At 40.4% G+C, this 13,085-nt stretch overlaps 1 protein-coding gene across 6 annotated transcripts in view; it reads left to right on the forward strand.

Annotated features, from left to right (window-relative positions):
* fmnl2a (formin-like 2a) overlaps positions 1–13,085 on the forward strand; it is a 51,807-nt gene that overhangs the window by 21,769 nt on the left and 16,953 nt on the right. For all 6 annotated transcript variants that reach the window (XM_065961864.1, XM_065961863.1, XM_065961862.1 and 3 more), the window contains exons 4-8: positions 3,420–3,496; positions 7,741–7,824; positions 9,212–9,367; positions 12,490–12,598; positions 12,944–13,020. In XM_065961864.1, coding sequence (XP_065817936.1) covers positions 3,420–3,496; positions 7,741–7,824; positions 9,212–9,367; positions 12,490–12,598; positions 12,944–13,020 — 503 coding nt within the window. The remainder of the gene's footprint in view (positions 1–3,419; positions 3,497–7,740; positions 7,825–9,211; positions 9,368–12,489; positions 12,599–12,943; positions 13,021–13,085) is intronic.

Consider the following 13,085-nt stretch of genomic DNA (forward strand, 5'->3'; position numbering starts at 1 on the left):
GCTAGCTTAACATCATATTTTTGTATAACTATGTACAAGTAGCATTTTGACTTAGCTGTAATCAATAAATGGTTCAAATGTCTTGCTTTGTTCAATTTTAATGTCAGTAGTTCAAGTTAAAACCTGCATAAACCAATCAAAACAAGTTCCGTTTTGTAAATACATGATTCATCGTGCTAAATAACACGTCATGTCAAGTCATTTAAAATGCATTTAGAAGATGATTTGTCGAAGGCAGATTATTTGAGTTCTTCTAAAAGGCCCTGGAGGAGTTTATCAGACTGTAAACAGCTAAGTCTCAGAGACTGCTGTGCATCTGTGCATCCCATGTCTAATGTAATGTCAGAGAGATAAAACACACAGGAGGTCTGTTAAAAGCAGGAAGTAAGGGGACAATGACGCATGTTAGAGAAGACAAAACACTTTTTAGGTTAAGGTTGCTGGGCCATCGATAGTGTCAAGGTTAGAGATGATGGCTTGTTTAAAGCTTGTTGTGAAAATTTGAATAACAAGTATTTCTCTATCCTGCTTCTACCTGAACTGATGAGGTGCTTTTGAGCCCTGCCCTCTAACATTTTAGAATAAGACATTTAGTGTTTGGTTTATTCATGTGTGTTTTTTGTGTGATTGAGTGTGTATGGATGTAATCAATACAAGGATAGAGTAAAATGAAATCAATTTTGGCATGTCTGTTAAAACTAAAGCAAACTTAAATGATGTTTAAGCTTTGGTGAAACTAGCCCGATGGATTGTTTTCACCCATGAAAGGACGAGGTTATAAAGCTCTGGGTGTAATCACTCCCTGAGGCACCTCAGACAGAGAAGAAAACATTACCAAGTTTTTTTCCCCCGTCTACTAGAGAGGCTTATCTGCTGCTGGTTGTTGGGTCAATATTAAACCAACCTAGATGCTTCTCAAAGGCCGGGACATCAGCTGCTTCCCGAAATTGCCTCCTATGCCTATTACTCGCTTTGATCAAGAACTTAGCATGAGAGAGTAAAGTGGAAAAGTTTATGGAGAGGGAGGGAAGGAGGAAGAGTGAATAATGTAGAGAGGGTATTGGTGGAGAAAGAGATGGACAGAGGACGAGAGAGACAAAAAAGAAGCACAAGAGAGCACAGAGGAGAAGAGAGTTATGGGCTTCTTTCTACATTCCTGCTCCATCCCCCTTTTCTTCAAACTCAAAACAATTGCCACTTTGTGCGGCTGTGAGAGAGCTGGAGGTCATTGCCTCTGCTTTCCATAGGCAGGCTCCGGTGCATTCCTCTGGGCAGCTCCCAGCCAATTGGCAGCCAAGGAGGAAGAGCTTCAGTCCAACAAGTCCCCAAGAATGTATCAGCCATTGATTTGTTTCCAGGATGACCTCTCCTGAGCCCACACTCCCCAAAATCTCTTCCTTTCCCCCCCTCCACACTTTTAGTGCTGATTCTCTACTTTTACTTTCCCCTTTCACTGCTCCCTCCCTTTCTCCTCCCCTTCTTCATACCGTCTTCACGCTCTCCCCCCACTGTCAACTCCTCTCTCTCTTCCTGCTCTTTCTGTGATGCAGCTGGTAGCACTTAAAAGTGTGGAGTGTAGGGCGTTTGGTGGGAGAAGAAGAAGGGGAGGGGGCCTCAGGGAGACTGCGCAGTACCCCTAAATATGCTTTGCTTTCCACACAAACACACAAAGGGCTCCTCCCTAATAAAAACACTCTGTTTCTCATCTCCTCATGTGCCAAACATGCCGCCCAGGCCCAAAGACACAGACTAGAGAGAGAGAGAGAGAGAGAGAGAGAGAAGCTATGGGAACAGCTCTCTTCTCTGTGGATGTTAATAATAGGTTAACACAGGCTTGAGATCTGTTTCCTCCCTTAGTCTAACACATCATGGAAAGTGACAAGCTTCTTCTCTCCTCTCCTTCTCTTCCCTCCTCTCCTCTCCTTTCCTCTTCTCTTCTCTCCTCTTCTCTTCTCTTCTCTTTTCTTCTCTCCTCTCCTCTTCTCTTCTCTTCTCTCCTCTCCTCTCCTCTCCTCTCCTCTCCTCTCCTCTCCTCTCCTCTCCTTCTCTTCCCTCCTCTCCTCTCCTCTTCTCTTCTCTTCTCTTCTCCTTTAAATACAACCCTTAAAAGTTACTGTGGATCATTCTATGAGCAGGATTATTCTCATAGTTGATTAATCTAAAATCAAAAAAAGACACGCACGTCACTAAGTGGATGCTCTATCCAATAAAACAAAACAGATCGATGCTCCCCTTTAAAGGATTTATTGACAAATGACATTTCAGAGAAAGAGCATGTTGGCTCCTTGGAGTGCGGATCTTTTTTTGCTTTATATTTGAATAATTTTACATTTATTTTTTTGATTGACCAAATAATCATAGGCTTATTAAATGTTATAAAACACTGCAAAATGTCCATCTCAGTTTTCAAGAGTCTCAGGTGACTTCCTCAGATGTCTTATTTAGTGTTACCAGAAGTCCAAAAGTAAAACTAATTGAATTAGCAACTATAACAGAAAAAATAACAAATCATCATTTAATTGAAAAATGACTTGAGTGTGAATATTGGGGAATTTTAGATTATTTTGAAAGGTGACAGTTTTTGAGTTTTCTTAATTTTTGACATCCTGTAATAACACAGGGATAGCATTTATAGAACAGGATGTTTATTTTACCTCTCCTCGCCTCCAACACTATGTCCCTCTCTCGTCAGGGATTCCCCCTCCTGTTTGATCAACACCGGTCCCTCACTCTTCCTTTGTTCTGTTGCTGTGGTTGTGTAACAGCCTGGAAGAACTTTTTTGTGTTGGGGTTTTCGCAGATCACCTCCTGTTGGAGAACAAAATCAAAGAGGGACCCGCACACGTCCTCTTTGCTCTTTTGTTTTCAGTTTCAGTTTCTGGCAGCTCGTACCTTCATGCCTGCTGCACAAACACTTCTCTTTCCCTGCGGTAGCCACAGTAACAGACCTGAGAATATGCGAGTCTTTACACATGTGTCTGAGCGGTTGGTTCTTCTGGGTTGGAAAGGTAACCAGTTATGTTGGTTAATATGATCCTGGTGCTTAAAGGAAGGATTACTGCCTCATAAAGAACCAATGTGAGCAAAAAGGATAATGGGAACTGTTCCATATTCAGAGTTTCCAATGAGTCAGCTCCCCTTTTTCTTTTAGCCTACTGAATGGTTTCTGGCAAGTAAAAGGCTTAGTAAACAATCTTACCAGAACATTTTATTTTGCAATCAGTACACGGACTTGCTCGCTTTCACGTTTAAATGTCACTGTGGTTTCTATCCGTGTCCCTGTGTCTGACCTTTCCTGCAAAAAAAAAAGAAGAAAGTTCTTTCCAGCCTTAACATCACCACACTACCACTTGATGATTTACAGCTCTAGTGCTACGATGAAATATTAAATCCCCCTCTTTCTTTTTTCCCGTCCTCAGAAATTCAGACGAAGAGTTCAGGAGTCCACCCAAGTCCTGAGAGAACTGGAAATTTCGTTACGGACCAATCACATTGGGTGAGTCACTGCGGGGTTGTGTGTGAAGCTCGTGCAGTGTTGGATGTCTTGGACCTGGTTATATTAGATCAGGGGGGGGGGAAGTCTGACATTCCAGACACCCGGAGACGCAGACATTGACACTAACCACCACCACCATCCCCCATTCATCTCAGCGCTGTGGCCTAATATTACCCAGAAAGCCATGTGGCGATGCAGAAAAGATGAATCCATGTATTGTTTTGGGCAGACGACATATGAAAGGGAAAACACATTTTTTCTTGCAGCAGTAGAGCTGCAAAACCTGACACCTCAGTCTGCCTTCAGGATGAGGACTTATTGTACATGTTACTAAAGAGATCAGGATTTCACAACACATACCGACACAGAGGGACTCATGGTAATTCCAGGTATTCTAAGATAACAGGCCTCAACCTGTGGCAGCCGATATTGATTCAGAGTTAGTTCAGAGTACAGTCATCCCCAAGCAAAGATCGATATCTCAATGAGCGCAGCACACCGTCTTAATGTTTTGTCTTAGTCTAGATCACAGGGTGTGTCGTGGTGATTAGAGACCCTGATAGTTAGAGACTGTGATGGATTACCCCACTTCACTAACGAGGCCCTAATGCACTCTGGGAGCTGTAGGATCCAGTGGACTCATTTATCATAGTAATATCTAAGTGAATAATTATACAGCATGAAGAAAGATCATAGATAATGTATTTGTTTGTGATTGTTATTGCACAAAAGAAAAAGAAAACATTGTTCATAGTATATGAATGTGTAACAGATTGTCTTTTACTTTTTGTTTTTCTTTACTTTCTCTGTGTCTGACAGTCACAGAGTGTCAGACCTGTCGCGGTGAAATGACTCTAAACCAAACCGTCACTGTGAATATACATATATATATATATATATATATATATATATATTATTTAATTTAAATGATAATATACGCACACTTATTTATGTAAATACTGTAATTGACATCTTAATTGACTCATCTGTCACATAATTGCATTTTTCTTATTATCATGTAACTTCAGCATCTTTTGCACTATTCACCACTGCACTGTTTCATATTAGTCTTTTCTTATTATGTTTATTGTTGATATTTAATGTTGTACCTGTTCATAAGAGAGCACAGTTCACCGAAGTTAAATTCCTTGTGTGTGTGTAAGCATACCTGGACAATAATTCTGATTCTGATTCTTACTTTAGTTTCACTTTTAACAGTGCTTTCATACCAGGAAATAACTTGGATTATTATCAATTAAAATGAGGAGGAACACAAATGTACAGTTATTTAAGATTGCAAAGAGGAACACACAGTACAAACATGTACCATTAAAAGGAGAATTCTACCAATTTTAGTAAAAAAGTCTGTCTTTAGATCTCGATAAAATGCCCGAAGTTACATAACTTGAGGCAGCTTCTCTTGGGGCAGCCATAAGAGGCTTCAAGTTCAAAAAAAAAGAAAAAGAATGAGATCAAGGGTTGAGAAGTTGTAAAGAAGTGGTCTTAAAACCCTCTCTCGCCTCCTCCTTAGATAGCTCCTCATCTCTGCTTAAGCTTAGTGAGTTGAGGCCACACACTTGATTCTCTATCCCACCTGCTGGGAGTCACGTAGGATTGTGGATAACACAAGACAAACTGTTTACAGGAATGAAAATATACGTTGCTACTTTGAGCGTTTAGTTTTATTCTTTGAATAATTCAACTTGAATGACTTTAGAAGGTTATAGTTAGTCGTTCTCTGCTGAAATGGGTGACCATGGAGGTTTTCTGTAGTTTTGTAATTGCTGATAAGAGTTCCTTAGTTGTGTGGTGAGGAGTGGTTAAATATGATAAATTGATTCTCTGTGTACAAATGAGTGTTAAGTGTTGTTAAGCATCAGACTGTGTGTCAGATGTCTCCTAAATGAAGCCCCGGGATCATTTGGTAGAAATGAGGATGATCACAGTTTAAAGGATGTTGAAGGTTGGTGGTCACAGGAGACAATGAGACGCTATCAAGGACAGGAAGAGGCAGCCATGAGAGCATCAGCTGTACACAGACTGTTGTGACAGAGAAGATGTAGAGATAAACTGGTTATATAACCATCACAAGACCTCAAATACACACACACAGACACACACACTATCTTTACTGCATCCCTTAATCCTTCAGTTTTTTTTTTGAAGTTTTCCTCCTCGCCTCCCACACAAGCATTACCTTACTTCCTCTCGTCTGTTGCACCGACTCTCACACAAATCATCTCATGTTTCTGACAACACAGTCTCTCACACTCCTACACTCTGATTACACTCCGCTCCCGTTCAGCCTCAAACCAAAATAAACTCCAGCCACAGCCAGAAACGTCATCCGTCTGGCAAATCGGTCGAGGCATTGTTTACATGGATTAACTCTTTTTAGGGACCTTATGTTGGTAAACTAGATTACATGAATAATCCATCTAATCTAGATTAGCATTACCATAACTGCAGAGGGAGAGGCAGGAGAGTGGACAGTGGTGGTGACGGAGTAACATGTCCCCCCCGCTAAGACAGTGAATGATTACTGCTTCTTTTCAGAGATGAAACAGACAAATGTTTCCAGCATGTAGTTGCTTATAAAAGAGAGATTGTCCCTGGACGATCACTGCAGATGATAACCCCGGCTCCCTGCCTGCTTCTCACATGTTGCTCAGTGGTCAACAACATGTGGTGAATGGGAGAATTGTTAAGTTAGTGTCCTGTGGTAATGATTACCATGTGGCCAGATGTGGCCACGCCCCCCCTGAGCCTTTTTTAAAAAAAAAAAACACTCTGGGTCCAAACAGGCACCGCTTTACTGGCTGCTCTTAAGTCATACACACTTGTAGTTACACAGCAGGGGAGCCAATAAAGAAGAAGCTAGTGGATATTTAAAACGTTTAGTCTTACAGCTTCATCAGCCCAGTACCACTCAAAAAGTCTGCATGTGTGTCATTATGTTTACGCCCGGCAAATTCCTCTAATCACTGAGCAGTCAGGCCTCCATTAAAAAGACATGGTTCCTTCATGGGTCGCCATTAAATAAACATGCTCTTTGATATTCAGCTCATAAATATGGAGGGGAAAGCCACACAGGCCAAAGTTAGCAGGTGCATTCCTGCAAGAAAATCAGCTTCTCTGTGCAGAATAAAAAATGAAAGCTACTGAGCAGGTGGCCTTCTTTAGAATGAAGGTGAGAATTATCTTTTGATCAGTCTGTGGGTTTGTCTCTGTGGTAGGGAAAAAACAGTCAGACTCAAGAATGAGATGATGTATCTGTGTGTAAAAGCTGGTGCTTTTATAAACACATGCATGTGTTAGCTGCTCGGAGCCAGGAAGCTTTGAGCTTTTTGAACGCGTCATTACACTTCTTACTGGCCAGGGTAGGAAGAAATCGAGGGTGACGCTCCTGAAAACATGTGTATCAGGGTCAGGAATGGTCAAAGCCTGCTTAGAGTGTTAAATCAGAAAGTGATAAGTAATATAACTACAAACATTAAAAACTCCTTAATATAATTGTAACTCCAAATTATCTCCCATCAATGATTTCAGATGTGATTTTCAATGTTTTGATTGTCAGGCAAGCTGATCAGTAACATTAAGCAACTGTGGGGAAATTTAATTTTCTATACATTTTTTGTGTTTTCAACGGATGAAACTACAAGTTTTGTGTTTTTTGCTGATCCTGTCCTGTACTTGTTAGTGTGGTATATATGAAAAATCTTGTCATTCTTCATTTTTACATGAAACTCAGCTGAGAAAATGTAAACAAACACTCTTTAGTTCTGCATGTTGTTGATCGCCTTGTTGGACTATGACCTTGTGAAAGTCGTAACAGACGTCTGGAATAGCTCCATAGAAATAGCTGATCCTGTCACTGATGCTGTGTTTTGCTTTTGTGGGTCACATTGATGCATTCGTGGTAAAGTGAGACTGTTCATCAGCAGTTAAATGTTACTCACAGTATGTTTAAACATTGATACATTCACAGGCTAAACTCGTTAAAATGATGTATGCACAAACAAACTTTACATATTGTCCTCCTAACATGTTGAGCGTTACTTTTTGAGTATGAAGGATTTAGGGATTTCAAAGTGAGGACAGGTTAAAACTGTTTGAAACTGAGCGTGTTCTGCTTCTAACTGCTGAACCAATATTTTTAAAAAAGACGCTGACTAAATGATTTTAGAAATGTTTATATGCTGATGAAAGTTTGTGGAGTGAAACGTTTTTTCCCTTCTCCTCAGGTGGGTGAGAGAATTCTTAAATGAAGACAACAAAGGCCTGGACGTGCTGGTGGAGTATCTTTCTTTTGCACAGTATGCCGTCACGTAAGTCACCACCAGCTCTTTCTCTTTAAATCAGTATTTTCTATATGCAGAAGTGACAGCCAACACAATGCTGCTATTCTGCACAGCCACTGATGCATCTTCCCACTGCTCCAGCAGCCTGCCTGGAGAAACACTGAGTCACTCAGGGCTCGTTGCTGACACATTGGCACTGTGTATTATAACAACCATAGGCTTCTATTCATAGATTGACGATGTGATTATTAGTCAGTCACAAGGCCCCTGTTCAGGGCCAGAGAGCCACACAGTAAAGTTTGAATTCACTCTCTGCTCCACCATATGTTATTATGGTCTGTCCACATTATGAATGGTTAGCAGTAAAAGTGTGTTTACACTCAGTACCACTGCAGCAGCATTTAAAAGTCATGGAACAAGCAGTCTAAAAACAGACATAGATCATGGCAGGTATGCTGCAACTAGCAGTTTTTTTTCCAAAGTTTCTGCCAAGTACAACAAAACATGAGACCTTTTCTTACCTCAAATGTCTAAAACCAAAATCTAGAACAGGAGCACTTCTAGCGCTCTTTGATATCTGTCTGGCCAACAGTTAGAGTCCTTGACTCAGTAAAACTTATATCTGTCTTTATGATGCAGAGGTTTAAATAAGTGGCTGACTAACTCACTTATTTGGCATAATCTTGATGGTGCAACACTCTTGTTAGCTGGTTAGCTTAGCGGTTAGAAAAGGTTTCTTGTTAGCAAACCAGTAGCATCTTTCACAGACGACTTTTATCAAAACAAAGTAAGCATGCTCAGGCATCAAATACTTTCCTTTGATGTTTTAGGTGATCCCCCATTAGTTACTTTTACACTTTAGTTTTGCCTCAGATAAACTATTTTTGGCCAACAGATCTTACATGACAAAATTGGTGCAAGCTATAATAGCTCTTTTTGTTTGAAATTTTCTCCAACAGTTAAAACTTCTGGGGCTTCAGAAATCCTCCGATTTTTAAACGCAGTCTTAAAACTCATTTATTCAGTCTGGCTTTTATATAGTGTTTTATATCAATTCAAATCTTAACATTACTGTATTGTCTTTTTTATCCTGCAACAATTTTAAATATTTTCCTCTTATGTATTTATTTTAATATCTTGTTGCTTTTATGTGTCGTATTTTATTATATTTTTATACATATTTTTTAAATTCTTATTGGTGTGCATTGGTCTCTCAATGATTTTATCAATGATTTTATAAACTACTTTTTGTCAACAACTTTTCTGCACTCTTGTAAAGCACTTTGAACTGCAATTTAATTTGTCTGAAAGGTGCTATATAAATAAAGTTTGATTGATTGATCATTTGATAGTAAAAACTCAATGCTGACTGTTAGCATTCTTATGTTTTTATCTGTTGTTCATGCTGTAACAGGTTTGATGAAGACCTTTTGGAGAACAATCCTGAGGCTGCGATGGACAAGTCTAAGCCCTGGAGCCGCTCTATAGAAGACCTACATGGAGGAGGCACTCTGCCCTCTCCCATCACCGGGAACGGCATGACTCGTGCTGGGAGACATTCTACATTACGGTACGAGTCACAGACTCATTGATGGCTCAAATGATTCACCATATACCATGTGGTTTTGTGTGATTCATAACTTCTTATAGCTAACTCTTTCCTTCACGTCCCCCCCCTCATTGTTACAAAGTAATATGTTCTTATTTTCAGTAAGTCACACATTTCATATGATGCCTCTGCAGCCCCTTCATGTAGTCATGAGACCTGTAAGACTTTAAATGGCTTAAGACACTGCAGACTAAGACTATTTGATCATTTGCATTGTGATAGTTCCTGTTTTTGCACGATTGTGACGAGTGAGCGACGGCAGGGTTTCATGTGACAGAGGACACAGCCGAGGGACAGATCCATCCTTTATGGAGCAAATCCTTTTTTGTTGGTTTTTGTCTCTATGAACACCAACAGACCACTTAAACTCCAAATCCAGTTCCAGTGTGTGGTGGATTTCACAACAGTTAATTCATAAGCTCATGCTAATATATGCTCTGAAGCACAAATCCCATTCAGTCGTGCATTATGTCTCTAATCCTCCCCATCATTCCACTGCTGTTTCTGTACAGCAGTTCAACTTAGTTTTCTCACTATGGACTTGCAGAAATACACACGCTTTTTTAAATACATTTACTTATTTTACATTTTCACTGTTGTACTGGTCTTTATTATCCAACATTTCATTCATTGAACATCAATTTGAACCCATAACTGACTTTGTAATGCTGCATCATGTCACCTAGCCTGTGTGTCTGCTACCTTCACAAGTGTTGAGCAGGTGAAAGAGTGTTGTGTAAAGGGTATAAAAGAAATTGTCAGTTAAGGCTGACTGTCTGTTCTCCTCTTTTCTGGTGTTCTTTCATAGTCATCTGCTTCTCTGTCTGCCAGACTTCGAAAGCAGGCAGGTCTCAGGTTCACTCAGCTGGCTCACACTGAGCTCTCCTGCTGCTTTTACCCTGCATCCCTGCTCCCTTTCTGACAGACACACACACACACACACACACACACACACACACACACACACACACACACACACACACACACACACACACTCACACTCACACATACAGACACACACAGACACAGACACACACACACACACACACAGACACACAGACAGACAGACAGACACACACACACCTACTCACATTAAGGACACACACACACACACACACACACAAATACAGACACACACACACACTCACACATACTCACATTAAGGACACACACACACACACACACACATACACACACACACACTCAGCCGCCCCTGCCTCATTGTACTTTATAACTCCCTGCTAGTGCTGCCCAGTTTATTTGTCCCGCTGTCTGTGTCGGGGATGTGAATTATTTGTACTGCCAGCCTCCCCTCCCACGTCTGAGACTGAATTCTCCTTCCCTCGGAGCAAATCTTTTTTTTTATTTTTTTTATGCACTCATTGTTCTGGCCTCTGGGCCTGTGTGCTGCTTGTGTGGCTTCTCCTAAATGCCATTCTGTGCAGAAGCTTGCTTAGTTTCTACAAAAGGCTTTTACTAGACCACTAGCGGTAGATAATATTAGGTATTCTCCATTTAAAAAAAAATAAAAAATCTTCTGTATTTTGGTTGCATTCTCTGTTTTGCTGCTTTCTATTAAGCTATCAGTGAAATTGGTATTTATGACATGGCCATGATACAGAATCTTTTTCATTTGTTGTGTTTATCTCTGGCTTGATTAGAATCATGTAAGATCTGAACGTTACATTAAAATGTGTCTGTGTCTTCTTAAATGGCTATCTTGAAGGACTCAGAGCACAGGGAGTTGTCCTAAGTGCTCCAAAATAAGCCGGTACGTCTGAGGAGCTTCAAAGAGTTTACTAGAAATGCTTAGCTGTGTTACACCTGTGTTTTATAGCTTGTAGTTCTAGTTGTAGTGTTTCATGTTCTGTGGTCTCATGTAGATTATGCTGTGGTTTTTTTGTGTATTGATGTTTTATAATGAAGGACATCAAATCCAAATCTCCTGCTAGATAAGAACAAATCAGCCCCTCTGGATCAAAAAGTTATTCCTGTTTTACTGTGTGTGGGCACATAAAATGAATTTGAGTATGTATTCAAATTTCCTGTATGTGCCCACATTACATGATCTTTAAAAACTAATTCTAATTCTGATAATTTCAGCTCTAAAACTTTGAAATGTAATGTTTTGTTCTTTTCTGAAAAGCCACTTGAATCAACTTTATTGGTTTTTTTTTACCTGCTCTATAAAGTTTAGAGGAGTTATTTCTTGACATGTCAGCGCAGGTCAAGGTGTTGGAACATTCAGCTGTTGTTGCGTATTCATTTTTGCATTACCTCGGTGCGGGATTAAGAAATGTTGTTACTCATTTCCTCCTTGTAGTGCCACGCCTCAGTTAGTGTGTGGATTCATCAGGAGAGGAAGAACTCTTTATATGATCATCTTTTCTTCTTGCCTGATTAAGGAATAATTGTTTATCTTTTTCTGAGATGGTTCTACTCCTCCTTGAAATCTGTAGCCTTGATCAGACACACACACACACACACGCACACACACACGGCATGTTGTGACTCGGGGAGAAGAAGAAGCGCCTTCAGGCATGAGAGCTGACACAGATCAGCTTATTTATCAGTATCCTGAAGACACATTTTTCCCCTAGATCTCCAGCTGGTTATTAAACCTTGTGACAAAAGTCTAAAAGTAAATCTTTTTTCTCTCCCTCTGACTGGCTCTGCACGTAATCCAACATTTTCTGTGTTATTGTGAGAGCTCCAGTGGGAGAAAAAAAAAGGGATTTTGTTTTTGTTCACATAATGCTGCACAATCACTGTGCTGCATGCAAATGACTGGCTTGGATTGTGTGTGTAAGTGATATCTCTGTGAAGGACATCAAATTAAAACAATTGAAAGAGGGCATCCTGTGGGTCCTGGCGAGGCTGTAGATTATATGGCCTTTGTGAGTGTTAATGTAATGTGGCGTGGCAGTTTAATGGCCTCCCTGTAAGGGGGGGGGGGGGGAGTGATGGAGGCTCACAAATGGCATCTGTTTTCTTGTTTTTCCAGGCCTGAGGTGTTTGTGTTCAGATACTTGTGGACTCAAAACATCCTTTTGTTACATTTTTTTTTTTTTTTATCTTTGCAGTTGCAACACTTTGCCAAGCCGGAGAACCCTGAAGAACTCCAGACTGGTCTGCAAGAAAGATGACGTCCACGTCTGCATTATGTGCCTGCGTGCGATCATGAACTACCAGGTCAGCCCTCTGCTCACACACACACACACACACACACACACACACACACACACACACACACACACACACACACACACACACACACACACACACACACACACACACACACACACACACACACACACACACACACACACACACACACACACACACACACACACTGTATCTCTCACTGGATTTAAAGCACACTTATCTAACTGAGGCCAAATTCAATTTGTTCCCCCTGCTTGTCCTCCATGTTTCATTTATTATGCAGAGCAATGTAGCTCTTTGCTTATCCACTGGCTCCTCTTCTTTGTTAATTAGCTTATTTGTCTCTGTCCCTGTTTGTGTTTCATTTTGCAGTATGGCTTCAACATGGTCATGTCACACCCACATGCTGTGAATGAAATTGCACTAAGTCTCAACAACAAAAACCCGAGGTAAGTTTGAAGAAAAACTCAAAATGTGATTTTTTTTTTTTTTAAAGACTTAAACTCACGTTCAT

This window comes from Labrus bergylta, chromosome 13, assembly GCF_963930695.1.
Source record: "Labrus bergylta chromosome 13, fLabBer1.1, whole genome shotgun sequence".
NCBI classification, from domain to species: Eukaryota; Metazoa; Chordata; class Actinopteri; order Labriformes; family Labridae; genus Labrus; species Labrus bergylta.